Source organism: Artemia sp. Qi Xiang Cuo, chromosome 5, assembly GCF_049724085.1.
Source record: "Artemia sp. Qi Xiang Cuo chromosome 5, ASM4972408v1, whole genome shotgun sequence".
Classification (NCBI taxonomy): Eukaryota; Metazoa; Arthropoda; class Branchiopoda; order Anostraca; family Artemiidae; genus Artemia; species Artemia sp. Qi Xiang Cuo.
In genome coordinates, this window is record NC_142798.1 from 73,194,499 (window position 1) to 73,213,301 (window position 18,803).

The following is an 18,803-nucleotide window of genomic DNA, read 5'->3' on the forward strand; positions in this document are numbered from 1 at the left end:
AAAAACTTTACAAAACCGTTGCACAAAAGTTGGTTTCATCTTCAAATTTAGCTGTAAAAATCTAATGACAGTCATATATTTTAGTTACTGAGCAAAAAAAAAATTGTTCATCAGAATAATAAAAACAAGTTTCATTCAGAAACTTGAGTTTCTTAATGAAATGAGTTTCATTCAATGAGTTTCATTCATTGTTGGATTTCTGTTTTTTCAGGCAAAAAAAAAACTTTACAGAACCGTTGCACAAAAGTTGGTTTTAGCTTCACATTTAGCTGTAAAAATCCAATGACAATGATATATTTTAGTTCCTGAGCAAAAAAAAAAAAATGTTCAGCTTCAATGAGTTTCATTCATTGTTGGATTTCTGTTTTTTCAGGCAAAAAATAAACTTTACAAAACCGTTACAAAAAAGTTGGTTTAATCTTCAAATTTAGCTGTAAAAATCCAATGACAGTCATATATTTTAGTTCCTGAGCAAAAAAAAAAAAATGTTCATCAGAATAATAAAAACAAGTTTCATTCAGAAACTTGAAGTTCTGAATGAAATGAGTTTATTCAATGAGTTTCATTCATTGTTGGATTTCTGTTTTTTCAGGCAAAAAAAAAACTTTACAAAACCGTTGCACAAAAGTTGGTTTCATCTTCAAATTTAGCTGTAAAAATCTAATGACAGTCATATATTTTAGTTCCTGAGCAAAAAAAAAATTGTTCATCAGAATAATAAAAACAAGTTTCATTCAGAAACTTGAGTTTCTGAATGAAATGAGTTTCATTCAATGAGTTTCATTCATTGTTGGATTTCTGTTTTTTCAGGCAAAAAAAAAAACTTTACAGAACCGTTGCACAAAAGTTGGTTTTATCTTAAAATTTAGCTGTAAAACTCCAATGACAATGATATATTTTAATTCCTGAGCAAAAAAAAAAAATGTTCATCAGAATAATAAAAACAAGTTTCATTCAGAAACTTGAAGTTCTGAATGAAATGAGTTTCATTCAATGAGTTTCATTCATTGTTGGATTTCTGTTTTTTCAGGCAAAAAAAAACTTTACAAAACCGTTGCACAAAAGTTGGTTTCATCTTCAAATTTAGCGGTAAAAATCCAATGACAGTCATATATTTTAGTTCCTGAGCAAAAAAAAATTGTTCATCAGAATAATAAAAACAAGTTTCATTCAGAAACTTGAGTTTCTGAATGAAATGAGTTTCATTCATTGTTGGATTTCTGTTTTTTCAGGCAAAAAAAAACTTTACAGAACCGTTGCACAAAAGTTGGTTTTATCTTCAAATTTAGCTGTAAAAATCCAATGACAATCAAATATTTTAGATCCTGAGCAAAAAAAAAAAATGTTCCTCAGAATAATAAAAACAAGTTTCATTCAGATGAAAGCGAAGAGTAACATTGAAACTTGCAAAGAACCTATTTATGAGGTGCGATGACCCCCTCAAATCCCACTTTTCACACTGAAGTTTTACTAGTACTTCACTGAAAGCATTTTTTTTGCAACAGATATAGTAAAAGTGCAAGTTTCGCCGATTGCCTTTCAAAACATTTGAACAGATAATCTTATTGCTTAAAACAAATGCGCGTCAATAAATTCTTAGGTTCCTGTGGTATTGTGAAAAGTAATTTGTGTATCGTTCCCATTGCCCTTGTGTTAGAGCATTCGTTTTTGAAGTATTGGGGAGAAAAATTCTAACTATTTTGGAGAGCAGTGGGGGGGGGGGGGGTTAAAAACCCCAAAAAGCCACGAGTGATTGTTTAACAGTAAATTTACTCTATTTGAATTGAGTGCTGACAAGTGAAATATAATGTTCTCTGACATGATGGATTAACTGCTATATATTATTTATATCTTCAACCCTTCTGCCCCTAAAAGAGGCTTACCTCATTTCTTGTGAAAATCAAGCAGGCTACTGGTGATGACTCTATGGATAAACATAAAATATGTTAATGGATAAACATGAAATATGTTAATATGAACATACTTTATGTTCACTAAAGTGTGCAACCTAATTAATTTCTGTTTTATCAAAGTTGTTGCTAAATAAAATTTTACTCTCTGACGTGAGAAAATAAAATTACTTTTGAGCTACTAATGCCAAATAATCGGGGAATTATGGCTTATCCTTTCAGGAAAAAGCAAAATACTTCCTAAAAACTATAGTTCGCGACATTTTTAATGAACAAATGTAAATTTACAATTTTAACGTTTCAACTAAGGAGGTTACTATTAGCGTTATGATAAATTCAGTTTTTAAGATAGAATCAGAACAGTGTACTATCCAAGTTGTATCTGTTTGGATGAGGAAATATAACAGCTTAGAATAAAAACTAAGGAAATGAAGATCGAGAATGGGGTTCTATAAGGCCAACAAAAATACTGGACAATTCAAGACGAATATTTCGGGAGGACAACTGCTTCCCTTCTACAAAGCTATAGGTGAAAATTTCAAGGAAACATGTTAACATCTTCTGAACAAAAAAAAACAACGAAAAAAGAAAACCGATAAAAATGAAATGAAAAAATCAAACAACGCGGAAAGCAAAAAGAAAAAGAACAAAATTGGAAAAATTAAAAAACCTAACAACGTGAAAAAAAACCAACAACAGATAAAATCAGGATTAAAAACTTAAGTCCAAAAGTGAGCCACTCCCCAATATCCACGACTAACCAAAAATGATGCTCTCTTTAAATACTAGACAGGTGACTGAGAAGGTGGAGATTCTTTCTAACGAACGTAATCATCTACTTAGGGAGAAAACTACGTCACATTGTTATCAGTGCTACTTATGCACTAGAGAAGGGTCCATAAAACCCCATTCTTGATCTTCATTTCTTTAGTTTTTATTCTTTGTTATGGCAGTCCAATTTGGTTTCCGTAATTATTTTTATACTATAGTCATGGGCATCTCCAGGATTTTGGTTTGGGAGGGGGGCTTAAAAAACTAAAAGACGCATCAAAAATTTGTTTTATGCATTTTTGTTACGTTCCTATGAATCGGACAGAAATTTCTGGGGGAGGGGTCAAACCCGGTAACCACCCCGGCCCCAAGACGCGCCCTTGACTGTAGCGACAAATGCAATTTTTTCTCCATTGGAAAAACTATTTTGAGTTATTTTACTTAAAAAAATAGTTTTATTCCATTATTAATGAAATATTAATGTTTCAGAGGAAAATGAAGAGAGGTCCATGGTTGAAACAAAGTCACTAGATAGCCCCAAGTTTAAACAGCTTGTAACTGTTCTAATTGAGTGGATAAATGATGAACTTGCGTCTCATAGAATAATTGTCAAAGATATTGTGGAAGACCTTTATGACGGACAAGTTTTGCACAAACTGTTTGGTATGAATATTTTTTAAATATTTTGATTTTATAACATGAACAGTTGGTTTAAAGTTGGAACATGAACCTTTACTTTCCTTGTAGCCAAGTGCTTTCTTTCTCTTTTTCATTATCTACGACAAAGAAACCCTGCAAATCCTCGAAAAATAGGATATGTAGTTTTTTTTTTTTGGAGATAACAAAAGAGGAATACTTTAAACACAAAAGAGAAATTTCAAAAATATCCCTCTTTTACTGGTGATGGGCCGTTTATACCTGGTTTTTTTTTCGGATTTAAGACCGCAATAACCCCGTAGAAGACATCTTTTTCTACGCGTTATCGCAGAATAGACTTTCAGCTTTTTGCTCCCTCCTTCGATCTTTAAGGTTGAATTTGACCCATTTCAGGTAGAGGTGGCTATGCCTATTTTGGACATGTTAGAACATTCTTCTCTGTCTAATGATCTAAAGATCATTTTTGTTGCAATTTGTTCAATGTCTACCCCTTCTATATTGTACTTATAAGAAAAATGTAAGAAATAATAAGATAAGATAACTAGTAGAAAAATCACAAATTTTGAGTATCTATCCTCAAAAAATTGTTTCCAGGGGAAACATCCCTGATAGAGCTGGATAATTTCGAAAATAGGCTATAGCTCGGGCTTTTAGCCCTCGTGAACGGAACTTGTCATATATCACAAGTGAATTTTATCATTTTGATGGAATTTTACTAATTGTTTCTTTCTGCTTTGTCAAAAAAAAAAAAAAAAAAAAAAAAAAAAAGTCAGCCTTTTTTTGTCAACTGTAGCATATTTTAAGAAATTCATGATTTTTGGCCTATATTTTAGGAGTACATAGTACATGTAGTTTACACACACAAAGATATATATATATATATATATATATATATATATATATATATATATATATATATATATATATATATATATATATATATATATATATATATATATATATATATATATAGCCCCGTGATCCCGCCCGGGCCCTGGCACTCGGCACGCCGCAGGCTGATATATATGAATTCTGTTGCTTGTCTTCTAACCGCAGACAATTTGAGCCTTATCTTGGCCATGACGTCACCAAAAGTTCGATACAGCCACCCTATGAAAAGTACAAATTCCTTCTTAAAGTCCTGGCCTATTTAGATCGTTTTTGTGGCCAGTCATCACTGTTCTTTGTTTTCCAACCGTAAATTTCATTGTCCATTTTTGTTCATCTTTACATCAGAAAGTTTTTTCCATGCTTTTTGCTTCAGCAGTTTAGATTCATACATCATCTCATTTAATTTCTTAATGCGTTACAAATAACGAATACGTCTTTTCCAGTTTCCAACCACAGATCACAGTTCAAAATTGCGTTTACAATTCAAAGTGATTCTCACTGTCATTTTTTCCATGTCATTTTCTTTAGCTGTTGTGATTCTCACTTTCACTTTTTCTAATTACATTTACCCGTGTTTCTTTTTAATGAATCAACCCCTTAAACGTTTTAAATGACCTTAAATTAGAATTAGCGCTTTTGTAAACTAACGTTTTTATTTGTTATTGGGTCTTTAACTTTTGCCTTGGCTTGTCTTTTTTCATTATGAAATATAATAACGCCGAACCTTTGTCTTTTCAACTGAGACTGCTGCAGTATCACATTCTTGGCTAACGGTCTTGTAAACTCTGATGTTGTAATTTATAGATATTTCATTGCTTGGAGCTTTTTATAAAATGTTGAACGTCAACTTTTGCTCCGGTTTGTCTTTTGTCGCTGCTGTTTTGACTCTGCTGTCGCTTATCCTCTAATCCCATTTTTCTTTCTTCTTTATTTTGAATTTTCATTCCTTTAGACAGTTTGCCAATGCCCTTTACTTTAGCTGCCCTTATTGGTCTAGTTTTACATGACGGTCCTGGTTGTAGTATTGTTAATTGTTCGGGTGGTGGGACAAAAACTTCTTTTACTTCCAACGAATTATCATTTATAACACTTGTAAATTTTGTTTTTTGTGTCTTCTCATTTGATAGTCCAAGTTTCTGATTCTCGCCCATTATGAATTTAATTTGTTCGGGGTGTTATCTTGGTCTAATCACGTTTGATAGTTCAGGTGGTTCTAAAGAACCATCATTTTAATTCTCAAAGATATTTGATTATTCAAAGAAGTCCAATTTCTAGCAACGATATCTACTATGCCTCAAACTTTTGGTTTTCTTTTTAAGGTTTTTGAATTGTTGTAATCCCTTGTCGATATATATACAAATATTTTTGCAATTACCAGTTTTTGTAAACCTTTCCATGCATGAAATTCTTCAATTTTTCCACTTAAGTGTGACATCGTTGCTGTACTGCAATGATGTGTAGAAAATGACGTCACTGTCATGAATCTTTTTTTCCAAAATTAAGGCTCCAAAATTAACGTATTTTCTCAAACTTCTGACCTATCTAAATCGTTTTTTAGGCGAGAATATCCCAGGATATCAAGAATACCAGGAATTTTCCCGAAAAAATATGTAGCCGTATAGAGAAAAAATAAACAAATATACAATATACAATTATCGCTTGTTTATAAAGATAGTGTATATATAGAAACTTATCATTTGTGCTATAATATTATAAGGTCTTAACATTCTCTTTTCAGAAAAGCTATCGGGTAAGAAATTAGATGCCCCTGAAGTGACCCAGTCGGCAGAAGGACAACGGAAAAAGCTGCGTGTGGTTTTAGATAGAGTGAATCAGGTATCTAATTTTTATTCCAAAAACACTGAAGTTCCTCCTTATTAATAAGATATGATAATTTTTTTTTTTTTTTGGGGGGGGGGGGGTGTGATTTATGCAGTTTTGAACTATGCTATGCTTTAGATCTTGAAACTAGAACTGAATTTAAAACAAAACTAGAGCTTATCTCCCTTGGGAACCTACTCTACATTTGTCCGTTCAATATATTTATTCATATATATCTAGTCTTTCGGATAGTAAATTCATAGCTGTGTTTATACAGTTGAGTCTTTTTGTGAAGACTCACAATTTGGGGAAAGTGAAACTTCTTATTTTAGGGGACTTCAATTGCGACCTGCTTTGCACGGAATCTGAACAGATTCCAATCGTGCTGGGTTCTCTTTGTGATCGAGTTACGAGTTGTTGATAAAGACAAATTCTACTCATTTATCAGTACTTTGTCAAACGTTGATCATTTTTTAACGAATTTTACTGTTAGTGAAGGAGTAAGAATAGTAGCTGATTGTTCCTACTCAAATCACTTACCCTTGTCCTCGTCAATACCACTTGATTCTCCAGAGTTGGTGGTCCAAACTAACCCCGACAGAAAGTACGCAGTAACTGGAAACATGTTTCTAATGATCTTTTTAGGAGAACTTGTGACGATTTAGTGAGGAAAGTAAAAGACCCCTTTCATTTGTTGCTGAGGGATGCGTTTTGTTGCAGATGTAGTGAAATACGGCTCCAAATAAATATGTATTGTCCTTAAATATCTCATGCCGTGAGCGTGACGCTTTTTTGCATAAGCTGCAACACTAGTGGACATTCTTGCTACAGCGTCCGTTGCTCGGCAAATAAACCTGCAAACGCAGACTCAAAAGCTAATAGGCTTGCCCGTGCTACTCAATGAACATTTTATCTTGGAATATGAATGGGAATTTCGCAAAAAGGCACCCAATAGTTTGTGAAATGCTAAAAAGCAATCAAATTGTGTGTATCCAAGAGCACTTTGCTCTTCCTATTTCTGTAGGTCAACTGGACATTTTCCGTGCTAATAACATGTATGTTGTTCCTGCTGTCAGAAAAAAGGACCAAGGAAGCCCCTCCGGGGGACTCGTGACGTATATTAGTAACGATGTTGAATCAAAGTTGTTTTTTTCAACGCAAAACATTCTAGCAGTTCAAGTGTGTAATTTTGTTGTTGTGGACGTATACATGCCAACCGACTATCGTGATGACGCATCTCATTCCGAATTTGCGCAAAGTTTACGTAAATTAGCTGAATGTCTTAGCAAAATCCGATTAGAAAGATTGCCTTGTGTAATATTAGGTGATTTTAACTGTCCTATGAGTGCTGAATTTACTGAAACTAACGCGCTTTTTACCGGTGATCGTGAAAGTATGGTACATGGTCTCCTAGATGATACATTTACCATTTTAGAAAAAAACCAAAATTTTACATACATACACAACACAGGAAGTACTTCTAATCTAGACCATGTTATTTGCTCTAAAGACCTACTCCCTACTTCAATACGGGTGTCTGGCACTACTTTTACTTCTGACCATTTTTCAATAGAACTGCAAATCACACCTCCCGCTACACAATCTGAGCATCCACACCAAAATAACGCAGCAAAAACTACAAAAAAATGGACACAAATACGGGATTGGAATAATGTTAATACATCAGTTTACATGCAAGTTTCGGATGAAATTTTAGCTAAAATTAAAATCCCATTTAACCTTCTGATCCAGTCACGACGAATTGAACCGAAAGAGGCCCGACTTGAACTTGATATATATGCCGCCCAAATTACACACGCTCTTCGCTCAGCTGAGGAAGCTGCTGTTCTCATAAAGAAAATTAAGACCGGTACGCAAGTTTCAGGTTGGTCGTAAAATACTGGCCTAGTTAATGCATGCAACCAGGCAAAATTTTGGCTTTCTGTTTGGAAGGAGTGTGGACGGCCGAGAATTGGGGTTGTAAATGCCGTTAGACTCCTTACAAAAAGAAAGTTTGGAAAAGAATTGGCTCTCCACCGGTCTAATGTAATTGCTAAGTCTTCTGAAGATGTTCTACGAAATCCTGACCTTATATGGAAGACTCTTTCCGAAAGAAAGCCGAATTTTGCTGCATCTTCAATTTCCCTTGAATCTTGGAGAACTTATTACGAACAAGAATTTAAATCCCCCTGTCCGACTCTTAGCGCAAAATACAAGGCAGATCTGCATAATTTCCTATCAAGCACCGACCGTTCTGACGTTACTGTGTCGGTATCCGAGGTTCAGAACGTGCTCCGTCGCATTAAAAAGAAAAAGTCACGTGGTGCTGATGGAATTTCTGCTCTTCATTTAAAAAACCCATCTGCAATGCTCATTCAGCACCTTGCCCTGCTTTTTCAGATGATTTTTGTGCAAGGTGTCGTTCCCAGTAATTTTTGCATAGGGTCCCTTACCCCTGTGCCAAAAAAGGGGAAACCCCTGGAAGAATGTACGTCTTTTCGACCCATTACTATATCAACAACTTTTTGCCAAATTTTTGAGCTACTTATAATTAAAGAAATAAATGAGAAATGTTATGCACCACCCTCTCAATTTGGCTTTCAACCTGGTCTTGGTTGTGGCCATGCGCGAAGCGTCGTGGCTTCTGTCCTTATTGACGCTGAAAGCTCAGGCGAGTCGGTCGCGATCGGTATTCATGATGTCAAGCGTGCGTTTGATTCCCTTATCCACGACCAAATTATTCTAGAAATGGGAAAGAGAGGCGTCCAACGAGATGTCATAATGCCATTAAAGGACATGTATGAAAACCTCCAGGCACAAATAAAAGTTGTTTCACCCGAGAAGAATATAAGTGAAATTTACCCAACCGTCCCAGTACGAAAAGGCGCCTGGCAAGGTGCTCCTACTTCTGCCCCGGCTTTTAATAACAGTGTTCTTCCAGCACAGGAAAATTACCAAATAACGTGTGTTCTGGATGGTATTGACCTTTCTCTTCTTTGTTATGCTGACGATATTTTAAATATGAGCCGGAATATTGGTGGCGAATCGAATGCAATTTTGCTATTTTTCAAAAGCAATATGCTGCGATAGGCCTAGAATTTAACGCTGCAAAATCAGAGGTATTACTGTTTAATTGGCCCGAAAACCAAGTCCCGCCTACCATAGACCTTGGACAGACAAGTATTAAGCCAGCAGATCACATCATTTATCTTGGACTACCGATTGGTAAAACGCTGAGACACACACGACAGCTATTAATTCAATATCTCGAAAAGCGTACCGGTTTTGCATACAGCAGATTGGTTGCAACGAAGTTCAGCTTCAACCGGTTTATCCTTGCTCGGCTGTATACTGCACTAGCATTGCCCCATTTTTTATACCTGAGCCCTTTTTGGCGAACATTTCCATGCACCGCTAAACAGAAACTTCGAGCAATATTTTTAAAATATGCTAAGTACCTTTTAAGACTCCCCCCCCCCTGGACACGTAACACATACCTCATTAATAGGTATAAACTGGCAGATCCCACTCTTATAATTGAAAATCAGATATCCCGTTTTAACAGTAAAATTGGTAACAACCCCTGGCATAGTTTACTCAAGCAGTAGTCAAGTTTATAATTTTTTATTATTTATTGTCAGTTTTATTTTTTTGTCGTTTTTATCCGTTGTAGTATTATTTGTCCCTTTTTTTTTTTTCTTTTTTTTTTCTTTATCTTTATTGTACTCTGTCTTGTGTTTTTGTAACGACGGGTTATAAATAAATAATAATAATAATAATAGCGTAGCAGTCCCGATGAGGAGCACGTGAAATAGGTCGCAGATTAAAGGAGAGTCTAGCAATCCAGATCTGGTGGCTGTTTGTGCTTCGGTGAAGTTGTGGCTGAAAGTCTGGCTCCAAATTGGGAACAAGCGAAGTTGAATAGTGACCCAAGTAAGAATCCATGCTAAACAGAGGTTTAATAAAGTATTAGTGCAGCATTCGTGCAACACTCAAAGAACATTTTATCCAAAAACTTAGTAAAAATTCCAAACCTCATTTGGTCACTTCTGCCTAAGCCAGCAGAAGCTAAGCCTGCCTTTAATATTTCGGCTAGTGAGTGGAGTGCTTATTTTGATTTATTTGAGTTCAAAGCACCTGACTCAGTCTTAGAGTCACGCTATGAAGAAGAGTTGAATTCACTACCGTCTGATAATTTTGATGATTTTTCAGTTTCACCGTCTCTTTAATTTGTCAAGCTATTATAAAGTTAAACAAATTATATTCTAAAGGTTGTGACATCTTTCGTTGGGTGTGCGTTATGAAAAAGCGTTAGATTCAATGCTGTTTGATAATTTTGACGATTTTTCAGTTTCACCCTTTCTTATTTGTCAAGCTGTTAAAAAGTTAAAAAAGGTGTAAAGGTCGTGGTAGCATTTGTGCTTTACGTTTTTCGTTGGGAGATGACGCCCTTTACTATCTTATTGCCCTTTTTCCAGATGTCTTTGACACATCGCCCTGGGTTGTTTTAATGTGGGTCTGGTCATTGCGATTAAAAAAAAGGAAAACTAGCAGAGCAGTCTTCTAACTATAGGCCAGTAACCCTTTCTTCTGTGTTTTGTAAGTTACTTGATATCGTTGTGTTTGGGGAGGTTTATGATTAGTGTAAAATGTCTCCGCACCTGTTTGGTCTCCATAAGGGCTTGGGGTGTACCCATGTACTTCACCTTCTTGCGAATATATTACTTGAGGCTCATCATTCGTGGGAACCTTTGATTTTGGGACAGTAGGAAATTAGAAGAGCCTTTGATTCTGGCATTCATGCCCAGATAATGGTTTAAATGTGTAAGCGAGATGTGAGTTCTTCCATCGTGCAATCACTGCGCGATATGTATAAGAATCTTAAGCTTCGCGTTTGTTTGCAAGAGGATGATCCAAGCGTGGAGGTTTTTGTACAAAAGGGAATTAAGCAACTTCTCCGACTTTGTATAATAATAGTATCAATGATGCACAGAAGGTTGTGTCATTGAGTTAAATTTTCAAATATACAGATGCGTCACTTCTATCTTTTGCGGAGACCTGCTAAATTTGTCTCGATTGCTGACGTCTTTTAAAAGTAATTTTTGTCGGCTTGAAAGAAGTTATCCGACTATTGGTCTGCAATTTAATGCGGATAAGTCAGCTGTTTTGTTTTTTAATTGCAAAGGGGAGGTTTCTACAGTGAGGCTAGGTCAAGTTATTGGAACACTATCCAATCATATCATGTACCTTGACCTACCAATTGGTCGCACTCTTCCAGAGACTCAGAGTTTATTTCTTCAACATGTTTCGAAAAAAGTACGTGTTGCATATGCTGGAGTTCTTACTAGCCGGAGAATCTCGAGCCGCAAGTATCTGGCTGGTCTTTATAATGTAGTTGCCCTGCCTCACCTATTGTTTTTGTTCTCCTTTTGAACGATTTCGAGTGTCCGTAATAAGAAGGATGTTAGGATAGTATTTTTGAGTATGCACGGTATCGGCTAAAAGTTGTTTTAACTTTCGTTGAAAATCGCCATATTGTTGCTTAGTATGGTATTGTTGAGCATGTTGCTGCCACCAGCATTGCCTTCAGTTTTGACTTGCTAATCCAAATTTAAATAATTTTTGGGACAGCCGAAGCCTTTCAGTGCATGACTGATGCCTTATTTTGGGGCTGAAGTGATTTTCTGATATAAGACGCTACATCTTTTAAAGCGAAAATAACCAAACGATGCTGCTGAGAAAATTCAAGATTTCAACGGAAATTAAATTCTCATGAAATTGGTCGAAAAAAAGCTTCGTTGAATACCTATTTAAAGTGTAAGCTTTTTGGCTATTTAAAAAAACATCTGGTCGGAGAAGCAATTTTTTTTAACACTGATCCAAATAAGAAGTGAACCAAATGTTCCCCCACTTTAAGGCAATTGTTTTCATTTGACGACGTGAAATTTGGGTGCCAAAGCAACATTTAGAGACAGAACTAGCTTCAATACCATGTTTATCCACATGCGATGACAATTTCTGACAAGCCTGCCCCCCCCCCTCCCCCTCCCTCATGTGAGACCTTTCATGATGTCAGAGTACGTGATCATATCAGAAAAGATATCGCTCCAAGTCAATTATGATCGTGCCTCTACTACGAAATAGTTTCCTGTGCAATCAATGCTAAAAAATAAAAATTTTAATCAGGCAAAAATAACGTACACACTCACTAAATTGCATGTGTAGGGATATGGAGTGTTAAAAGGTCAACTACACTCAAATATCCTCGTCTAATGACACAAACATTGGGGTTGGGGAATATGGTCGTCATTTAATAAGATATGGGGTGTACAGTGGCATAGTCGTTATTGTTAATATTTTGCTCAGGTAAGTCGGGATTAAGAAAGCACGACGAGAAGTTATCCGATTTCTTTGATGGCTTTGATTTATTTGTTCAAATTTGTATTAATAGATTACAGTCATGGAAGCATTACCAATAAAGGCTTTATTTCAAACCAGAAAAAAAAAGGAAAAAATGTGTAGCTTCTTACTATTTTCAATGTAAGTTGTAGGAATCATCAATGCAAGGCTTGCAGGAATCATTGCTTGATTTGTCTGTTCTTGCCTAACAAAAGCTTAAAGAAAAAGGAGTTTTATTGTATCTAAGCCCTGAGGTGATCATGGGTGCCAATTCACGAAAATGCAGGGGGGGGGGGGTAATTTTTTGCTGTTTCTTTTGAAACGGAGATACAAAACAGTCGTTTTTCAAAGTTCAAGGAGGGGATTTTATTTGTATTTTTTTTTTTAATAAAATTGGTGCCGAAAGTCACATTTTTAAAGATTCTTCCCCTCCAATTTGCACCTTTGGTCGTGAACTCCGATTTACAACGAATTTTAGGTGAATGTCTGCCCATGGAAACGAGGAATTATATATTTTTTTGAAATATATAATTCAAAATTTAAAAAAAATATTCAAAAATATTCAAAAAAAATTCAAAAAAAAAATTATATTTTTGACGTTTCTCGTATCTCGTATTGGTAAATAAAAATGAAAAGTTCTAGCTGCATATAAAGGAAATAATAACTCATATGGCACGGACTCCATATATGTGAAGCGATGTACCTTAAATATCTGAGGGGTGTGGTTCAAATCAACTCAAGAAAGAATTGGCCTGTGATAGGGCTGTGTTAAGTTCTGAGAGTAGACGGGTGAATTTCGTCAGTAAAAAAAAAAAAAAAAAAATCAAGCGACTTTGCTAGGTAAATTCCGCCTGATAAGCCTCACTAAAAGCCAAATGCTTTGGTTTTCTTAGGAATTAAAAAAAAGCTTTTTAATACCCGTTTCAAAAATGAGTATAAATTTTGCACTTTTAAAAGAGAATAAATAGGAAACTTTTTATGTATTTTAACAATAATTGTGGCATCTGGAGAAATGGTATTTTCAATTCTAACCTAGAACAGAAAGGAACCGAATATTGGCCCACAGCAAGACGTTTCATCATCAGTCGATGTGAAATCCTGCTGCAGAAGCGAAAATTCGACTCGTGTAAGAGCTTAACTTTAGGATAGGTACTAAGTATTTTAAGCAGATTGATTTTTAGATTAACCTAGACCTCGGAATTTTTTATTTTATTTTTTGTCAGAAGAAAGAGGAACTTCACAGGCCTTGGCTTGAGCTATGTAAGAGTCGTTTCTGGGGAGCCAAACTTTGCATGAATTTTGGAGTGATGGTCGAGAACAGGTGTGTGCCCGATAAGATTATTCAGTGGACCCGATGACCAAACAAGGGTGTTGAACAGTGTTGCTAACGCTTTGTAATAAACTGTACCAGTTTTCCGATTAAAATTGTACTGCAAGAAAGTAATTTGTATCATCGGAACAGCAGGTTAAAAGTTTGCCATAACAATAAGAAACTTTTCAATAAACTAAAGCTTGGAACAGATATTTGAGTCAAAAATGAGCAAATAAGACCTAAATGTGTCGGGGAATCTGATTGTACCAAAAAATTTCCAAATGTACTGCACTGTGCCAGGCCCTCTAAATTGTACCAAAAACGGTACAGTTGTACCGTGTTCGCAACGCTGGTGCTGAATTCTTTTTAGAAGTCTAGTATTTTGTCTTTCTTGCGGGAAATTTCTGCAAACCTCCCACCTTCTAAATATATTTGTTAATACTGAGTAAGTTTACCTTTCACTTTTAATAAGTTAAACATAAATCAGTAATGGGAAAGTGGCTGATTCCTATTCTTCTTCATAGCAGATAGGTTACAACGAGTAAGTACTGATTGAACCAATAGTAATTATAGGTACGAGCAAGGGTGCCAATAGGAGTGAGTGGTATTGCCCCCTCGATTTCGGAAAATGCCTTTGTTTTGGATTTTCATTAAAAAAATTGAAACACAACAACAAAAATATGCCCCTCCTGGATTTTCAAAAAATAACATTTTTTTATATTCATAAAAAATCTGAAAAATCCTTGCCCCCCCCCCACCTCCAAAACAAAATGCAAGAATCCTTGAAATTGTGCCCATGATTACTAGCTGATATAATACTTCAATCTTGTTTGTATCTTATTGCTTGTGGAATTATTGGTTATATACAATTTTGTATATTATATATTTTGTATATTATATTATAAATTTTGTATATTTGTAATTTTGTATATTTGTATGTTTGTAAATTTGTATATTGTATATTATATACAAAATTATTTGTTTTTTTAGGTTCTTGGCATTAGTAGAAACATAACTCCTCGGTGGAGTGTTGAAAGTATTCACAGTAAAAATATCGTCCCAATATTGAAGCTTCTTGTGGCACTTGTTCGCCACTACAGAGCACCTATAAGACTACCTGAAAATGTCATACTAGAGGTGGTCGTTGTTCAGGTACGTACCCACGCAGCCATCACTAAAAAACCAGTAGATATTCTTTTTAATATGTTAATTTTATAAGAAATGGGTCAATCAAAGGTATAAAAGCATTTACCCCTCTCTTTGTCATGAAATAACATGAATAACTAATAAAATGAGAAAAATTGATGCTATTCTTTGATTTGTAGTTATATTTAGGTTTATAGAATGCATTTTGAGCATGTTACTATTTCTTTAAACATGTGTGTCTTATTAAGTTTGAAAAATTTGATAACTTTGAATAAAATTCAATTGTTATTTTACAAAAAAACTACTTCTTTTATTGGTCACTTTTAAAGAGTCTTATTTAAAAGTAGCTCTGCTTTCGCACTTCTACAATTAAGTTGCTATTATTCTAAAATTCTTCATTAATCAATTAAGGAAAACAAACTAAATATAAACGAAAAAAAGGAAAACAAAAACAACAGTGTATTATTCCAATAGACAACCCGACTACAACTACTAACAACTATCTGCAGCAGCGAAGTGCCTAGGGCCAAAACAGCAGCGCACGCCCCTCAACCATCCCATTTATAGCCCCCTCAAGGAGTTTTAATTTCATTTAAGTCCTTCTTTACAACCTCTTCCCATCATTCGGCGACGACCTGCTTTTTGTTTGGCCTTAGATGGATGTCGGAAAAGGACGATTTTCGACAATCTGTCCTCCTTCCGCAAAACGTGTCGTAGCAAAACGTTCCGCAAAACGTGTTCTCTCATTGTAGCCGTTGAAAGTGGGGAAGATCCATTATGGGATAGAATTAACAAAACATCGTAGCTATATTGAAACTTCGTGTTTCATGAAGCTTCTTAAACACCCTGAAGTCTACCTGGAAAGGTCATACGAGTTCAGTCATAGACGTCACACATGTGTCGTGTCATACAAATGCCATACATACTTAGGTAAGCATACCTGAAAAGTCCATTTTTGTTCAGGTATGTAAACCAAAGTCCCCCCTTAATTCTCAAAAACTGCAAACTTTCCCTTGTGTATTATTTTAATACGAACTGGGTTATTCTATGATACAGTGCCCTCCTCTTGGTTCTTGTGAAGTAATATCACTCGTAATCAAAAAGTAGGTAATAGAAGGAGGGAAAAAATGTTATTCTTGAATTTGGAGCTATGTTTACCTGTATTGAATGAATTTTGTTTTGCATATATAATTTTTGAATAAAATACAACTACAGTTTATTACAAAAAAACTATTATTGGTCACTTTCGAATAGCTTTTAAAAACAAAAATAGCTTTGTTTTCACAATACTAAAATTAAATTTGTTTTAATTCCGCAATGCTGCCGTAATCAGTAAAAAAAAGGAAACTCAAAAAGGAATTGAAAATAGCAAGAACCAGAAACAGTCCCCTGACTGATCAATAAAAGTACGTGACTATGTTCCTCTAAGCTGCAAAAAGGGAATATCAATCCTTCAATCATTAGATTACCTAGAAATATGAATTCTAGCCTGTTCACATAAAATTCCCTAACCAGTAATAGTTCTTATGTTGCCCATAAAAAATAAAATTTATGTCCCGCCCTTTTTTAAATTTATCCTTTGGGGGCATTGGTGAAATTCCCCGCATCCTACATTCCTTATGGCATAAACCTAAAAACTTATATCGTTTGCTGATAATATCCTCAACCTGATTGTACTCAGTACACTCAGACTTACTGAGTCTGTATACTCATTTTGTACATACTGAGTCTATTTCATTGATTTTTTCCATCCTTTCTTTTAGTAGTCGAAAGTAATTGGAAGGCAACTAACACATACTGGGTAGAGTAATTTCAACTGGGAATTCAGCTGAAACTGTTACTTTTTACCGCCATGACGATCACTCATCACAGCCTATATTCCTCCGTAACTCTGTTATTGTGACAGATGACCGTATTTCAAATTTGGGGCTCCATATTGGTGCCTCTATTCGCCACACTCAAGAATCGAATTTATTTAAAAGTATCAAAAATCGCTGTTTTTAACTGCCGCTGCAATTACTCGCCATAGGCTATATCCTTTGGCACCTCTGTCATTGTGGCATATGGTCGTGTCTCATACCCCGTGCCTTGCTATTGACACCTCTATCCTCAAAGGCAATTTACACTCGGCAGTTTTGTGAGTGCTCACATATTCCGCCGAATATAATGCTCCTATGCGTCAATTGTTTCCGAGATCCTTTTTTTAACCGTTTTTACCTCGCCATTCTACAACGCTGTTGCACTGCCATATACCTTCTGTGCTAATGCTTTTGGGAAATATTCACTAAAACTGATCAAGAAAAATAAATTCAACTTCTACCGTTTTGCTGAATATTTGACTCCCTGTACAATTATGGACACCCAGCTCAAGTTTGATAAATGAATATAGCATAGGTGATCCGTAAATAGCAGAAGTTAAAACTTTGTAGTTTAGTATTTTGTTTGAAATGTAACTGATGTCTTTATTTTTATTATTAGTATTCTCGATTTAGGCCACATTTCCATGTCTGAGTGCCAAGAGAAAAAATTATATATACGCGAGGAATAAAAAATATGATACCGTAAGAAGAATAAAACTTACAATTCATCAACAAAGTTATACATATTTATGTTAAATCCGCGTACAAATGAAATTGCAACGAGAGCAATAGGGTAAGTAATTGATGATTCTTTTGTATCATGACTCGTCACTTTGATATTAAGAATAATTCAATGAACTGTTTTTTAATATCAATATTATACTTTGAGGGTACCGTCCTTAGAAATTGTTCAAGGATTATTATTACTCCGTTCAGTATTACCCGTTTATTCTTGTCAGTTCTCAAAATCTTTTCCTTTCTCTTGTAGTAAAAAATACAACAACACACAAATCTGTTATTTTAATTTACTTTATAATACAGGACACGATTTTTAATTTACGACGACTTATGGGTTTTATTTCATTATTTTTCAAACTGCTAACCAGCCTCCTTTTTTATTTTGCATCTTGGGTGACTTTGTATGTACAGTATGCCATTCTTAGTAAATTAAATGTTTTTACTTTTATAACTTTAATAAATCAAATAATATTAACATTTGATTACTAAATATCAGTATATGTATATTAAACTGACAATGCACATTCATTTGTATTTTTTCAGTAAAGTGCAAATTATGTTCTTGCCTTGGGAAGGCATAGGGGTTTTGAGCCCTAGGGCATAATTTGCACTTTACTGAAAAAAATACAAATGAATGTGCATTGTCAATTTAGTATACATATACTGATCTTTAGTAATCAAAATGTTAATATTATTTGATTTATTAAAGTTATAAAAGTAAAAACATTAAATTTACTAAAAAATGGCATACTGAACATACAAAGTCACACAAGATGCAAAATAAAAAAGGAGGCTGGTTAGCAGTTTGAAAAATAATGAAATCAAACCCATAAGTCGTCGTAAAATCTCCCAATTAATTTTTTTTCGTTAATAGTTCTTTTATCAAACCATTTTTTTTTTTTTTCAGATTCACCATATACCTTTCCTTTCAAAATTAAAATTATTCCTGTTTGAAGATGCAATCCCAATATTTTTCTTGCTTAAGAACATGTAAGAGCTGTCTTCAATTGGAATTTGGCCAAGGATGGAATTTGGCCCACGAAGGTCTGAATATGTTTCTGAATTCGGAAGGTCTGAATTCTGAATATGCTGAGCTGAACTGGTTGCTCAGTTATGACCTACCAAAGAGAGATATACTTCTGGAAAAAGTGGAATATGCAGACTAAGCATTTTTGATATAAAAACAAAGATGGCAGTGTTGCGGCTACACTCGTCATTTGTGGCAAAAATGGAATCCTGATAATTTGAAACTGTGGAAAAAATAAAAGAAGAAGCTCTTCTGTCAACCTGAGATTTGTA

General features: G+C 34.8%; 1 protein-coding gene across 6 annotated transcripts in view; it reads left to right on the forward strand.

Moving 5' to 3' along the window:
* The window catches only part of parvin (beta-parvin), a 110,247-nt gene that overhangs the window by 81,786 nt on the left and 9,658 nt on the right, over positions 1-18,803 (forward strand). For all 6 annotated transcript variants that reach the window (XM_089089926.1, XM_089089927.1, XM_089089930.1 and 3 more), the window contains 3 exons: positions 3,171-3,344; positions 5,968-6,065; positions 14,752-14,913. In XM_089089926.1, coding sequence (XP_088946052.1) covers positions 3,171-3,344; positions 5,968-6,065; positions 14,752-14,913 — 434 coding nt within the window. The remainder of the gene's footprint in view (positions 1-3,170; positions 3,345-5,967; positions 6,066-14,751; positions 14,914-18,803) is intronic.